The following is a 16,084-nucleotide window of genomic DNA, read 5'->3' as shown; positions in this document are numbered from 1 at the left end:
CTTCTTTCAAGAACTATAGCCTGAACTACTCTAAAATATTTTGCGATAATCTGAGTAGTGTAAAAGCTGCACCTTTAAACTGACAAACTGTCAGCTCTCAAGGACAGAGGGAAACTATCCAGATAAGTGAGGTGTCATTTTTCCTTTGAGTGCAGTTAAAGAATGTCAGCTGCCCATCAGAAAATTAGACTGTCAAGCTTGCATAGTACTGAGTTTCTACTTTTACTGAAACTAAAGGCAATGATCTTATAAGGGAAAAGGAATAAATTTTAAACATATTAAATCAGGAAGCAATCAAAAGAAGTCCACTTAAAGGATCAAATTTGAATGTACTGTAAATGACATTAAAGATGCTAATCTCTGGTTCTCGGCTCCCAGAAGCTTGTGTTTTTGGGATTCAAACCAACAAACATTTGAACCCAAACCTAGTTGTACTGAACTTTTAGTTAATTTAGTTTATGAATCATTTCCCCAAGATCAATAGCATTACTGACATGAATAAAAAGTTAGGTATGCACACTTGTAGGGCAACTCTACATTATACGCAACCCCAAAGAGCACTGCATCCATCTGCCATCTGCAGCAGGGATGCGTTTCATTAAGCAGACAGGTCATAGAAATTTCTATAGAGTCCTTCTGTATGTCAAAGCCTGATGGATTTTCTCACTCTTCACACAGTGACAGCACAACAGGGTCTAGAGTATAGCTTAGAATTAAACTAGCATCTCCTGGCATTTACTGCTTTTAGTAATTTCTTCCTGTTTGGCTCGTGGGTGTCAACTTCAGCTTTCATTTTCTTGGTTCAAACCAGAAAATTACAGAGTAAAGAAAGGTATTTTCTACTCTTTCTCAATGTGTGGAAGGTGCATACAATTAGGAGAGCCACACTGCACTTGCAGAAAACCTGCTGTGCTTCATGTACAGTATGAGTCTAGTGGACTTGATCACCCAGGAATAAAGTGTTACTGTTCAAAACCAGCTTGAGAGCAATAGCTAAAAACTTTGTCTTACTGCTTTCTGCACTGAGTTGACTCTTCTCTGTAGATGAAGGTAGGTATTAAGTCATAGCAATTTTGTGCCTGTGTATGCCTACATTTTCATGGTTAACAGATGACCTTCAGAAAGACACTAACATTCTTCAAGATCAGATGCACAAGACTGACTAGCCTGAAAATTTTGGAAACTATACTTTCTACTAATCTCTACATACCGCAGCAAATTCTGAATAATGATGGGAGACACAGAATGGTGCTGTGTTATCCTCAGAACTTGAATGCTCCCACTTCTTTCAAGCTAACATCAAATTAATTAGATGATTTGTGTCAGTCAGATTGACAGTATACATGTCAATTGTACTTATTCTTGTAACAGCAGCTATTGTGTATACTAATAGCATATAGATATCCCACTAATGTAAGATTATCAAGAGCTAAAAACAACTGCAGTTGCAAATGCTCTCTGTAAAGATTATTCAGCTGGAACATGTTTTAATTTAGAGGGCTTTTTGGTATTTATTACAGAGCATATAGAAGTAATCCAATTGTGATAAAGACTCATAAACTATCTGAAGGTTTCAAATTGCATAATTGCTTTGAATCACTTTAAAAAGGATTTTCTTTTCCAGAATCCTACTTTGAACATGAGCTGTTACTACAACATGGATGAGGTATCTATTTATAACCACATGTTTGTGCGTAATGGTCAAATGCAAAAAAGAGGAATTGAATGTTTATTTTAGTCTTGATTTTCATCCAATACTTTGTGTAATTTATCCTGAAATTCTAATTATATCCCCCTGTATAAGCACTGCAAATATGAAAACTGAGAGAAAATCTATTTGCTAGAGCTTTTTTCCTCTTCTTTTTCCAAAGTAAAGAGATGCTTGCGGTCAAATTACTTAATGAAAAGAATTCAGTGTGTCAGTGATCATCCCAACAAAGAAAACATGTCCATTTACAGTATTGTTTAACTATTTCTATAGTTGGTGACCACATTAAATGGGTATTTGAATGGGAACATGCCAGATGAATAAAAACAACATTCATGGGTGCCAAACATTAGCTATTTCTACAAAATTAGCTAAAAGCATGCTAAAGCAATGTGCAAAATTACACACACCTACTATAACTACTGGCCTCTTAGGCAACATGCATAGTCTATAGCTGATTTGATTTTATTTAAGAAAGCAATGTCAATAAAATACACCAGGAGTTATTACCAGCCTATTATGTCATCATCCAAGCTTATACTGAACAACAGCCATATATATGTATTATAGCTCAGGAACTGTAACACAGCAGGGGTAAGAAAATGGGTATCTATACATGAAAGAAATCTACAGTTTATGCTGAAGTACATGAAAAATAACATTAGCTGGACAAAACCCATAATAACCAGAAACTGTGCAGTTCAACAGCCTTTTAGTAGTTGAGGAATAAAATTGAATAAAAGTTAATTTTAAGAAGTTGGCCACTGCAGACCTCAATTAAAGGAAGGCGCCTGGGATTTGCAACAGTGAATCAGAACTTTGATTCTTCTTGGTTGCCAATAGTGGTCCAGACTGGAGGCCTCTGAAAAAGGAGCAACAATGTTTTTGATGAACAGCAGTTGGCTTAAAGTTCTTGGCCTAAGTTCTAAAACATGAGGCTTCCATCCCTCGTGATCCTTCCCTATCGTCTATTTTAACTATGGATAACTTCGTTATCCTTATTTAAAAAACCTCTGTTTAAAACCCTGATTTAAAACCTGGCTCAGTGACAGTTTGTCATGGGGAATTCCACTGGCTAAATACAGATGCCAAAAAGAAACATGCACATTATTAACATGATCACTTACTTTTAAGTTTGCAAACTTACTGGCACCCCCCGAGTTCTACACTAAGTTGGTTATGTTATCCCAGACTACCACTTTGGTATTTTCTTTGTAAAATAATAGGATTCTTTGTATATAAGCTATTAAAATCACCTACATGATTTTCTTCACCTTATGCTTGTGTTTTAATATGTATTTTTATATAGACTGAATGCAGCCAAATAGTAGGCCAGCTTGTCACAAAAAACATATAAACCAGCTCTTACATCTATCAATTCAAACAGCCATAGATAACTCAGAAATGGACCACAGTCCAGGAAATACCAGATGAAAAAACCCTCTACAAACACATGGAGGGGTAGGGAAACAAAATTGCTAGAGGGAGTGAGTTCCACAGCTGGAGTATCTCAAATAACCATCCTCCATTCAACTCACCCTTCCCTCTCCACATTTACACCCCACTGCTCCTCTCCACATGCCTGCACCAGAACTACCCTGGCTGTCTTGAAAATATCAGGCTAAAACATCTGATAAAAATCAATGTTCTTCAGTGGAGTAGTTACTGTGTGGCTTTTTTTAAAAAAAAATTAGTAAATTCAAAGTTAATTTTAGACTTGTTCATGTTTATTTCATAGGTGAGAAAACTTACCCATTTCCTCTATGCTTAACATTTCCCATCATACCACAGCCACAACCTGTTTCCCCCACTCCTATGGACTTGTATGAGCTAGAGAACAGTGTTTTCTCCTTTAGAGCGCTGTTCTCTAACTCATACAAGTCCATAGGAGTAGATAGGACACATCTGAGTGTACTGGGAGAGCTGGCCGGCATCATCAGGAGGCTGCTCTTTATTGTCTTTGAAAGGTTGTGAAGCCTGGGGAGGTTCCCCAATGATCTCAGAAAGGTAAATCTGACACCAAGAAGGACAACACAAGGAACTGTATGCAGGTCACCCTCACAGAGCAAGGCCTCTTGGAAGCCCTCCAACATGATATGTCTACGATTTCCATCTAACTTTGCAGGCTCCTTAAGAAACCTCCCCATGCAAGCTCTAAAACTGCAAAAATTCTCTCTCCTTTTTCCTACCTGCAACATCATTTTAGGAACCTTTGTTCTGGCATATCAATCCCTAATCATTCCAAAATGATACATCTGTAACTGGAGTCATGCCAAGGCCTCTGACATGCTACTGTTTGGGGGGTGAAGAAAATTACAGAAGTCCAAAGAAAAAAACACTAAAAAAGAAACACATCAAAAGCTGAGCATCAAGACAATGCTGGATATAAAGGAAAGCTAACTTTTGAGTTTTCTGTTCCATGGCACAGATGAATTTACTGTTGCATTCTTTACCTTAGATATGCCTTTTCCTCTTTATTACTTTCATATAACGGAGCTGATTTTCCTTTGTCTCTTCTGTCCATGACTGGACAAGTGCATTTCTCTTGAATATAACCTAGAATTATATTGCTATAATTGAAGGTGTTTGAGCTACAACACAGTTGTACTGGTAACAGTTCCAAGTACAGTAACTTACTCTGTCTTCATACATTCAAAAATACATTCCTTCCAAAAACCTCCAAATTCTAATTATAATGTTAAATGAAATGTTACAACACTAAATGCAGCAAAAGCAACCAGATACTAATAAAAATGTTAAAAATTACAACAATGACATATTAGAATAAAGGGCACATTAAGTACACTGGTATGTTATTTTAAATTGACACTTTAACACTCAGAAAAAGCTGTTAACAATTAAAAATATGCATGGAATGCTGCACCCAAAGTAATGATCTGGGCTGGAAAACTAGCACTGGGAGAGGGGAAAGCAAGAAAAATGGGAGCTATAATAGCACACTAATAGAAAGATAAAATGACAATTACTTAGGACTGACAAAAGTATAACAATTTTAACGTGAACTAGTGTTTTTTATGAATTAAAGTGCACAGAAATACTAAAAACAGTGTCTGAAATTAGACTGTGACATATGAAGTGAACACAGCTAAGAAGCACAAATGCCTTTTTTCTGTATGCTATATCTATTTCTAATCCTTTTCCAACTAGCAAGTGGTAGTTTATCCAAATTTCAAGATCACATATATAAAAACATAATTATGACAATATTTTAGTTCTCACATATGTAAGATTTTCCTGACTCCACCACTCATTTAATTGCACTCTGATTCTGAAGGCAGACAGAACAGAGATTTTTTTTTCAAAGCTTCAAGAAATGTAACTCAATCCTCACCAATATACAAATACGATATTGGGCACTTGTGTTGATGAATGGATTCCAAACTCAAAAAGACATCCACTGAAAAGAAGTGATAATTAAAAATAAAGCAGTATCAGCAGTAATATGATCAGCAATAAATTATTTCTACACTCCAATGTACTTGCTGCAAACTAACCAACCCATAGGTGTCAGAGAAGTGTGTAGGTACAGCAGATCCAAAAAGAACAAATTACATCACATCAGTATCATGTCACCACATCAGCAGCATCTTTCAACCTTCAGATTTGTTAAGTGAAAAACAGTAATGGCTCCTCTCTGCAGGTGATTTATTGATGCATTTTGACCAGTGGGCAGCGTAAACTTCTTACAAGATTTTCATGATGAATCCAATAAAATTGGGTTGCAATACATCTTGCATATCGTTGTCCCATATACAGGTGCGGAATTTTACAACCTGCTGATGAAACGCTTCCTTAGTGCTGAAAGAATAAAGTCTCCATTGTGAGCATGTTTCCTCTTGGATTGGGCACACGTGGTACACCTCTCTGGACTATCGCTGCATTGTTACGCTTTGGTACTTACACCGTGACCCTTCTCACTTGCATGTCTGCTCCACTCAGCAACTACCAGATGTATCTCTCTGGGAAAATACAAAGAGCTCACCCCAGGTATTTCTTGTTCTAGCTCTGCATTCCATACCCATTTTCCATTCTGCTGCATGCATTTCTACTGTAGCAACCTAGAGAATTGCAGAAGATTTCTGCCATTGTTCAAGTCTGATATACATAAAACAAAAAGTTCAAGGGCTTTTCAGAAGGAGGTCACAACTCCAATATGATATTACAGATTCTATTAGCCAAGTCTCACTCAACCTCTCAAAAGAGCAAATTAACACCCCCAAAAAGATTAGTATTTACACTTGAAGCTAATTCAGATGTTTTTAAAATTGAAGCCGCTTAAAACTTTTCAAATACCCACAACAATGGAGTCTGAACATAGAAGTGGCTCAGTACACAAAAATAATGTAACAAAAGTCATGTTTCATGTATTTGAAAGTCAGTGGATGAAAACCTATTGTCCTCAGTATCATGGAGAGCTTGACATCTTCAGTGCAGCCATGATTTCAACCCTCATGTATCCTGATTAAGTGATATTCTAAGTCTTAAAGCTCAAGGGAAATCTTTCACTCGAGGAAGAATGACAACTTCATCACAAGGAATGCAACAGTAAAACTGCTGAAGCAATACAGGTACATTTCAATTCACACAACAGATTTCTCTATGATCCTGGAAAACCTAAAAAAAAAAAAAGATTAGCACTAAAATTAGCAGTCATATTCAATATTAGTAAAACTGTATCATTTAGCACACCTGTTTCAAGGGTTCCATCACAGCTGATGCTGTGCAAACTTATGAAAGATCAGCAACAATCAGGTAAAATACAGTCTGAAGAAGAAAAAGCATAGCATTAGTCAATATTTAATTTCTAGAATCAGTGATTACTTATTTAACAAGAATACTCAAATAATATCACTCACTCTCCCTAAATGAAAATTTCCACTAGCACCTTTAAAAAAAAACAAACAACAAAGTATGTGAAAAATTCAAACATTTAAGTCAAATAATTTTGAGTTACAAGTTAGGAAATACACCACTTGACACATACAAAGTTTAAAAACTGTTCTGTTTTCACTCAGACATGACCCGAGTGATTTATTATAAAACTACCCTACACGCTCTTCCTTACATATGAGGCTTATCAAGAGAATTTTGAAAATATAGGTATTTTCTTAAATTCACTTTGAGGAGAAGAGTGCAGAGCAGAACACTTCATTACTCATTTAATTTCTGAGTAAATAAAAGCTACAAGCAAAGAGAAAATTAATTTGGTTTCAGTTTTACTGTTTACATAGAATCTTAATATATTAACAACTTAGGAAATTGAATTTCTTTTAATGATAGTTGTAATAAGCTGAAACTTGCTAAGGACAAGCTACTGAACTGAAACCACGATAGACAGGTAGTTTAAGTGCAAGTCTGAGCCTGGAAAGTTCTGAGGTTTTCTTCATTTTATTAAGAGGCATGCGAGTAACATTTTTGACACTATACATGTGACAGGTACATGTAGGATACCTAGGTTCCCCCCCCCCCCTTTTTTTTTTTTTTTTTAGAAAAAAACAGTAATAAAATTACAGGAACTTGGACTGAGATTGTACATCAGGAGTTTGGTATGACAGGCCAATGCTCCCAGGCAAAAACACTTGAAAGTAATACTTGATTAGGCTTAAAGGAAAAAATTGTGCTTTTCTTTCTGTTGACAACTAAACAACTAAGCACTAAACCTGAAACTAACACTTCAGCTGTTCAGTAACCTTTTGTTAAGCAATGCTTTTCTGGCTCAATACTCTTTAAAATATATATATTTTTAAAAAAAATATAATTTGTATATATAATATATATTTTTATATATTTTAAAGAGTATATATAATATATATATTATATTATATATATATATATATTCATTGAAAGGGTAAATTACTAATTGTAAACCAAAATCTTCACAGAAAATACCTGCAGCTGATGGTGTCTAGCCAAAGTAATATCCATATAAACCCATTATAAAATCAGCTGTGTGCCATTTCACTGTGGATTACTTAAAGCTCAGAAACTTGTATGTGTACATACTTGACTGCACAGGTTTTTTTAATTGTTCTTTTCAATGAGAATACCTGGCATAGCATGTCACCTAGGAAGACAGCTATTTAAAAAGACATTTCTGCTTATTATCACTGCCTTTTCAAATGACATCCACGAGCTAGCTGAAAGTCAAGCAATAATCAGAAACAGAAAACATCAGTCTAAAATTTATGGCAGCCCTGTGAATGAATCATTTCATATGTGTCTTCGTAAGAACGATCAATGGGTAATTTTGACAACATGCAATTTTCATTTTTAAAAATATCAATAGATTGGTTTAGCAGAGTCATACTAACATCTCAATTTTTTTTTGTTAAGATCAAGCCACAGAAAAATTAGGGGGCACGATGTACCTACTAGGAATGCCCCTTGTTTATTACTACCCATGCCTAAATATGACAATACTAACACCTCTTGAAATAGGACTGAGGAAGCAGATAATTAACATGATAAAGACAAAAATGAAGGAACAAAAATAAAGATACATGTACACACAGATGACTAACACACAGAGGAGCTCAGTTCAGTTTGTTCACCTGTTTCCTTTTATAAACTTACTTTTTCCAGCATTACTGGCTACAAGGGTAGCATAAAAGAAGACTGGCAAGACAATGGAAAATTATGACTGTGTTAGGACAACATTTTATTCACCCTACAGCTGTTCCCAGTGGAGCCAGATGTGTTTCTTCATAAGAAAGACAAATAGTTTGGTCTGCATCTTGGACATCAAGCTAGCTCCTTGCATAACAAGTTGCTAGAAGAACAACAACGGTTGTTCACTTACCAGGACCACAATGCCCAGTCACCTTGTTTAGGGAATTCCAGGCTCTATTCATTCCATACCATTTATGTATATGGAAACATGTAACAAAATAACATGTAAAAATTAATTGAGCTCACATTTCTAGAGGGAAGTATATGGCAGATACTGGCAATTTAATCTATTGTAAATTAGCTATTATCAGCTGTTGAAAGTATCTTCTCCTTTTTATGCTTTTTTTTCATCTGCTTCTCTTCAGTTTTCAATAAACAAAACATCAGTTTCCCTCAAGTATAGTTCAGGCTTTACTATTCATAGTAAGGTAACTCCATCCTTAGACACGAGGAAGATTCTGTTCTCCTGAGAAGAAAAGAAACCAGAGCCCATTAATGCCAACAGTGACAAGGTCACAAAGCAGCATTACAAATGGGATGCAGTCTCACTATCCTGTACACCATCAAGGTGATGGATACTACAAGATGCCATCAAAATATACCGATCTCTGGGGGGGGCGGGGGGGGGGAATCTCCCACAAACTCACTTTCTATAGTTTGGCCCATCCAAGAAAAATGGGATGTCATGATGCATATAAACACAGCACTAGTTTTGCAGGTTTTCTCCCTTGCTTCTATAAACCTTTTCTTCCTGTGAAGCCTAGTTCTATGCGGAGGGGCAGATATAAAATAATTTACTTAAGTCAAAAATAAGCAACACCCATGGGAAACTGTGTCATTAACATGAAAACGGTTACTTTAAAAAATGGGAGAAAAACCCCAAATGAAACAGAGATTGGTATTCAGATTCTTGTGTGACTGTTTTTCTTGACTGTGCTAAATATCTAATAACCTCTTGGACATTTGTCCAAATGAGGCTCCTTCTCCACCTCTGTTTCCAAGAAATACTGGGTTTGCCTGTTAAAAAGGCCATTTTTATCTTTTATTCAGTGACACACACAGTCCCTATGGCACATCCCAAATGCATTCCTTCTCCATTTTCTGGTAGATCCAAAAACTATTAGAGACAATTGAGACTGATATTGTAGAAATTTTGAAGCATATAACAGCATAGATTTTTGCTCTACTGAAAGCTATTTATCATTGCATAATATCAGACCATGTCAAATATTCAACATCACCACAATTAAAACACTCATATTGGTACCCATTGCCTGGAGCAGAGCATTGTGAAAATCTTTACCGTAAAGAGCATCAAAGCTTGCATCAGGTGTCTCACCTTGATGAGTTCTTCCTTTAGCACAACAAGGTAAGGAAGAGACATTTTCTCACTCCAGACGTAGTATCTGGAGTTTTAAATAAAGCAATTTAACATGGATAACGTTCAGCCTTGACATACTGCTATCTTAAAAACTGAGTTCTCTTTGGGAAAGTACAAGAGAAAACCCTGGAAGCAATTTGGTATTGCCATATATTTTATATTTGCTATATATTCTTCCAACCTCCAGCTACCGCTGCAACTATAAAAAGTTGCAGAAAAAGTATTACATCATTATCTACTGAAGAACTCACGCTAAAGGTATGAAATCATACCTACTTGCTTACCTTTGTGCTTCCAAATAAGTGTGCAACTTCCTTCAGTCTTCACATTAAAAAAAACCCAAGTATTTAGATCTTTTAGAGATATCTTTCATGAAGAATAAAATATTTCAGGGCCCTTTTTTTCCCTCCAATACCTATTGTTGTTTGTAATTGTTTGCCACAGGCACTGAAGGTATGTTCACACTGACCAAACTTCAGATATATTTAAATTAATCCATGGCAGAATTCATAAATATATCAAACCCTTAAATATGCAGGAAAAATCTTGTTAGAAGTTATTTTCCATTGTGTTAGTGTCAACAGATGATTTTAAATTAGGGTAGAAAACTGCCTACTAATCGGAGCACAGAAGAACATTTATTTTCATTTTACAGTAACATATCTGTGGTTGAGCTTTTCAAATGGTTCCACAACTGTAACTTTGTTCAAATTTTAAAGTGAATATAAAAATCAATGAAGATGATGTACATAGACACATGAACTGTCCTTAAAAATTTCTTCTGACAGCAAGTTTGTTAAGAACGGGAAGCAATACACTTCAATTAGCAGAGATGGCAGTGAAGTATCCATTCAGTAACATCATCACTAGCTCCTGTTATCTGGTCAATGGAGAAATAGAGGTTTGCTTTCTTTAAGTAAATGCACTTTCAAATGCCTGGTTATAGAATTCTTGTGTAATATTGAAAGATAATTTTTAAGTCTTTTAAAAAAGATTGGTAAGTTAGAATACATTTTTCTATAAGCAGAATGATGCCCAAAGTATTCTGATGAACTTTTTATTAAAAATAATCTTCCTACAGTAGTACGGAATTCTTTAGCCAAGTCAAACCACCACCTGTTGCACAGCTTTCTTCACCAACGCCATAAATTTGATCTTTTCTGGTCCTCTAGTGATCTGCATTACTGACTGATAACTGCTCTGCTTATGAGCACAAATGCAGTTTTGAACATGAATGCAATTTTGAAGCAGCCAAGACAGCTCTACTAAAAAGGAAATCACCTTCCCTTCCATGAGACCAACTTTTTTCTAAACCTTTGAAGATGATAGGATTCCATGCACAGTCATTAGATCCAGAAATTTCTCAGTAAGAGAACCAAAAGTTGCTTAATGATACATAACAGGTACGATTTGTGATGCTCTGCATGCAGTTCACTTTCTAAGACTTTTTGTGCTGCTTCCTTTTCCCAACACAATGGGTTCAAGATGTGTGATGTCTGGTTCCCAGCTATGCTTGTATCTGCTGGATGTCATCATGCGCTGAAGATTTACGTTCAACTTCAAATCAAATGCAAGTTTCACACTCTAAGTAGGGATGCCCACAAACATATTGTTCTTCGGAGAACAACTCTCTGGCTCCATAGATATAACTTGGACAGAGTAGTTACGTTCTTCTGCAGCCCATGCCCGATCCAGATCCACAAGCCCCATACACTGCTTTCCTAAAACGAGAGCAAAGGAGAGCATGGAAACTCTAAAAATGCAGAAACATTATCAGAAACATGCACTTCAATATTAAATGTTAGGAAAACACATCATAAGCCATCTAAAAAATAAGTTCCAAATCACTTAAAAACTTATCTTAATCTGTTTTACTTCAAATAGACAGTCATTAATAGTTCTAAATCACATCTGTGACTTGTAACCCTCATTTAGCAAAGAGCTTGAGAAGAATTATTAACTCTTTGTATATGGACAAACATAAAAGGCACAACTATTTTTAAGTATTCTCAAAACGTACAGAAAAATCCATGTATTAATGTAAAAGCCACAGAAAGAAAAAAAATGCCTAGTTTACCCCTTAGCTCTCTGAATTACCAAACTTCTACTCCCTTTATAAGTGTAACTGTTTTCCTTCTGTACTTTCATCTAAAATCTGAAAATCTCTGGTTATTGAATACCAATAAAAGACTAAAATACCAAACAGTGATCCAGTGTAATTGCTTTGAGACATATGAATGTAACTGCTTGTAAACAAAAATACTAAAATACTAACGAAAACTAATCTTATCTCAGATTTCTTATCTAAGATTAGAAAACTAATCTTATCTGCAGAAAAAATGGGAAGGATAAATTCAAGGGTTTTTTCTGCTTAGAAGTTTGTATTATGATACAGCCATGCCAAGATGATGGGGCCATTTGTCTTTACATATTTACTCATTATAATTATTATGTTCTGAAATACAGAACTGATTTGTCAGACCACATTTTCAGCAGTTTGAAACTCTCTTGCAAGAAAGATATAGCACTTCCCTGAAATGTTTTATCACTAATAGCCATACAGTCTCAAGTCATGAACAAGGCATGATTCTGATTCAGTCTGAAAGCCAATGATGCTATGTCTTTTCTTGTTCCTGACAGAATTGTGCAGGTAAATATATTTGGGGTCTGAGATGACACCAAGTTGCGCGGGAGTGCTGATCTGCTTGAGGGGAGGAAGGCTCTACAGAGGGATCTGGACAGGCTGGATCGATGGGCCAAGGCCAATTGTATGGGGTTCAACAAGGCTCAGTGCAAGGTCCTGCACTTGGGCCACAGCAACCCCATGCAACACTACAGGCTTGGGGAAAAGTGGCTGGAAAGCTGCCTGGTGGAAAAGGACCTGGGAGTGTTGGTCAACAGCCGGCTGAATATGAGCCAGCGGCATGCCCAGGTGGCCAAGGCGGCAAATAACATTCTGGCTTGTATCAGAAATAGTGTGGCCAGCAGGACTAGGGAAGTGATCATCCCCCTGTGCTCAGCACTAGTGAGGCCGCACCTCGAATACTGTGTTCAGTTTTGGGCCCCTCACTCCAAGAAAGACATTGAGGTGCTGGAGCGTGTCCAGAGAAGGGCAACGAAGCTGGTGAAAGGTATAGAGCACAAGTCTTATGAGGAGCAGCTGAGGGAACTGGGGTTGTTTAGCCTTGGAGGAAAGGAGGCTGAGGGGAGACCTTATTGCTCTCTACAACTACCTGAAAGGAGGTTGTAGAGAGGTGGGTGCCAGTCCCTCCTCCCACATAACAAGTGATAGGACAAGAGGAAATGGCCTTAAGTTGTGCCAGGGGAGGTTTAGATTGGATATTAGGAAAAAATTCTTCACCAAAAGGGTTGTCAAGCCTTGGAACAGGCTTCCCAGGGAAGTGGTTGAGCCACCATCCCTGGAGGTATTTAAAAGACGTGTAGATGTGGTGCGTAGGGACATGGTTTAATGGTGGACTTGGCAGCATTAGGTTAACAGTTGGAATCGATGATGTTAAAGGTCTTTTCCAACCTAAACAATTCTATGATTCTATGAAGGGAAGAAACAGGAGCACTCATTCTGTTTACCATCAGGATATAAGTCTGGCATTCCAAACTACCCTCTGGAACTGCCTACCTCTCTCCCCTGAACATATACAGAGCTTGAGTACCCATATCATTACAAGCCTTGGCATGCATCTGTTAGGTGCCTGTAGAAGTTTTGGGTAGATGGCACTAACATGCCCCTCAGTATCCTTGTATTTCAGAACAGTTGGTGCACATCACACTTTAATACAGTACCCAGTCCAATCTATTCTGTCCTTCCACAGTGAGCCAATGACCAGAAGTATTTTCTCATTCTCAGCTGAATTCCTTAGTTACAAAAGAAATTCACTACTTTGACTTCATCAGCATTATGACATTTGGACTCCGTTCTGTTGGTGGCTTGGAATTTGAGAGGGGTAGTAATTGGGTAGGAAACAATTTAGAGATACAATAATAAGGTTAGGCCTGAAAAAGAACTTTCCAACTCAGTCCTGTATGGATTTATATGTTGCAGGGAGAAATTACCAGTTTATATAACCAACCAGGATAGATCTCCATAAATTACTTCTTGTGGCACTATTCTCCTATGTTTGTGGTTTCACAGAAAATCACTTTCTGCAGTTGGTTGAATAAAATGGCATGTACATGCTCCTGCCACTGACAGCAATATCACTATTACTCTAAGTGTACACACTAAGGGGGAGTTGGGATTGTCACAACTGGGGCCTTGTTCCCTGGATGCTCTCAGTAAGACTGTGTGAAATACATGGAGCAGTTCTGTGATCAGACGGAATAAGTCAGGTGCACTGTAGCGATGTTCACAAAACCATTCCATATGTTTGCACTATTGCTGCATATAACATACATGTCCGGTGAAAATGGGAAACAGAACTTTGTTAATTTAAGAGGGAATTGCTGTATGTAGCGGAACTGGGTTCAACTCTGTATTTTTACGTTCACAGATACTACAGAAATTGGTGATAACTCCTCTAACAAGTGTGTTGTTTCAGCCATGACAGTCATAGACAGAATGCTGTACTTTAGTGCTTTAGGGGCTTACAGTTAATGAAACAAAATGATTCACCACTTCACTGAACCTGCATAAATTCAGTGGTAATTGCTAAAATACAGTTTACAATACAACCCTTAAATATTCAAAAAGTAGCAGAATGAGTCATTTTGCCACCATTTACAACAGAAAAGAAAAAGTCTCCAGCTGTTCAGGAATATTTTCATTAAATGAAATCTACGCAGTTTTCTCAATACCTGATCATGCACTGCACAAAATTTAATTTAAAAAAAAAAATCTCACCATGGCTGTAACACTGATCTAATTCAATCTTCAGTTATTTGCAAGCAAAACTTGAAAGTACCCCAACAAGATTCCCATAAAACCAGTTTCAAAGCTGAAACAGAACACTGAAATGGGAATGATCTTCACTGAAACAGATTAGTATTACATGGAACTTAAAGAAAAAATAACATTCTTTAAAACAGAAAAAACAATGATGTAGGGGAAGGGAGAGGAATAAGATTTATGTTTGGTTTTTTTGTCAGGGCAAAGCACATAAAAGTTAAATCTGTCAAAAAAAATGGCAGTTTCAGAGACAGAGAACAGATAAAAGTTACAATTGTTCAAAAAAGTTTTTTGGGTCCTTTTCCAATTTTCAGTCCACCCAGCAAGCAGCAGGAGACAATGTGGGGTGCTACACTGGTAACTGAACACTGCCTTATTTTTTTTCAAATACTGTGATGACAGCAAAAGAGACAACAAATTTATTATAAAATAGATAACTATCTCAGAATCTGTATCATTTTCTTTTTGTGCACTGAGTATAGGAAATACTTTGAATTCTTCAAATGAAACTTTTAAAAAACATTATGATTATTTGCTACTACTGCTTTAATATACTTTCTAAGTGTTCCTTGCAAGCCAAGAATGCACAGTTATATCCTGAGAGTTCCCAGCCCCTTCTGTCTTTTCTGACCTGGAAGCTAGTTCATAGCTTCCATCAGAACATTAATACCAGACAGGAGCACGTTATACCCTTTTGTAAGTCAAAGAATACTAGAATATTGCACAGAAAGAAGAAATGGCTTTGCTTATTCCGAATATTTGAAGCGGTATGTATTTTGCTGCCCTTCTGAGTAATGAAATTCCGACTATCTTAATGATAGCTTCTTGCATTTCTTTCCCTCAGAAATCACTGACACCTGACCAAGAAACTAAAATCTCAGGGATCAACTTACTTTGGCCATTAATTGCACGGAAATGACCCAACAGAAGGCAGCTGCTCTTACTCATAACAGCAATAAACTACAAACCTGAAACAGAACTGATTACCAAAAGGTAAAAGTTGAGTCATGCACTGCTGTAGCTGTAACATAAGTTTCCCCACAATGGGAAGGCTGGTACCCCAGGTAAGGGGTAAGCCAAACTGTGTTCCTGGCAAAGTATTCAAATTATAAATATTATTCACTATTTTAAAAAAAAAGTCCCAGAAAACCTTCTAGGTTTTTTTCTAAAAATTATGATGATCATAATAATGAGGTGGGCCAAACAGGTTTGTCTGTTCTTAAGCCTGCCTGTACCAAAGCTAGCCCAACCTCTGCAATTTAGTTTCCAGCTAGCAATAGATGTTTGCCCTTCTAAGAGAGTTATCACCAGTGATTACAAGCAGGACAAAGGGTGCACACTGAAAATTACTACTACAAATAGCCTGTGCTTTTAATGTAAGATAAATTGTCAACAGCAAGAC

At 36.8% G+C, this 16,084-nt stretch overlaps 1 protein-coding gene and 1 long non-coding RNA gene across 8 annotated transcripts in view; both read right to left on the bottom strand.

Annotated features, from left to right (window-relative positions):
- Positions 1-2,196: 2,196 nt before the first annotated feature.
- Positions 2,197-8,890, bottom strand: LOC140651715 (uncharacterized). Its single transcript, XR_012042479.1, has 3 exons — positions 8,645-8,890; positions 4,162-6,343; positions 2,197-2,570 (listed from the first exon to the last, which is right to left on the bottom strand). It is a non-coding gene; the product is annotated as an uncharacterized lncRNA (long non-coding RNA).
- Positions 8,891-10,398: 1,508 nt separating this feature from the next.
- GSTCD (glutathione S-transferase C-terminal domain containing) overlaps positions 10,399-16,084 on the bottom strand; it is a 73,850-nt gene continuing 68,164 nt past the window's right edge. For all 7 annotated transcript variants that reach the window (XM_072861530.1, XM_072861526.1, XM_072861532.1 and 4 more), the window contains one exon: positions 10,399-11,500. In XM_072861530.1, the coding sequence (XP_072717631.1) occupies positions 11,364-11,500 (137 nt within the window). In that variant the 3' untranslated portion in view covers positions 10,399-11,363. The remainder of the gene's footprint in view (positions 11,501-16,084) is intronic.

This window comes from Ciconia boyciana, chromosome 5, assembly GCF_034638445.1.
Source record: "Ciconia boyciana chromosome 5, ASM3463844v1, whole genome shotgun sequence".
In the NCBI taxonomy this organism is placed as follows: Eukaryota; Metazoa; Chordata; class Aves; order Ciconiiformes; family Ciconiidae; genus Ciconia; species Ciconia boyciana.
Note: the sequence above shows the minus strand (reverse complement) of the source record. Positions and strands in the feature narration are given on the sequence as shown.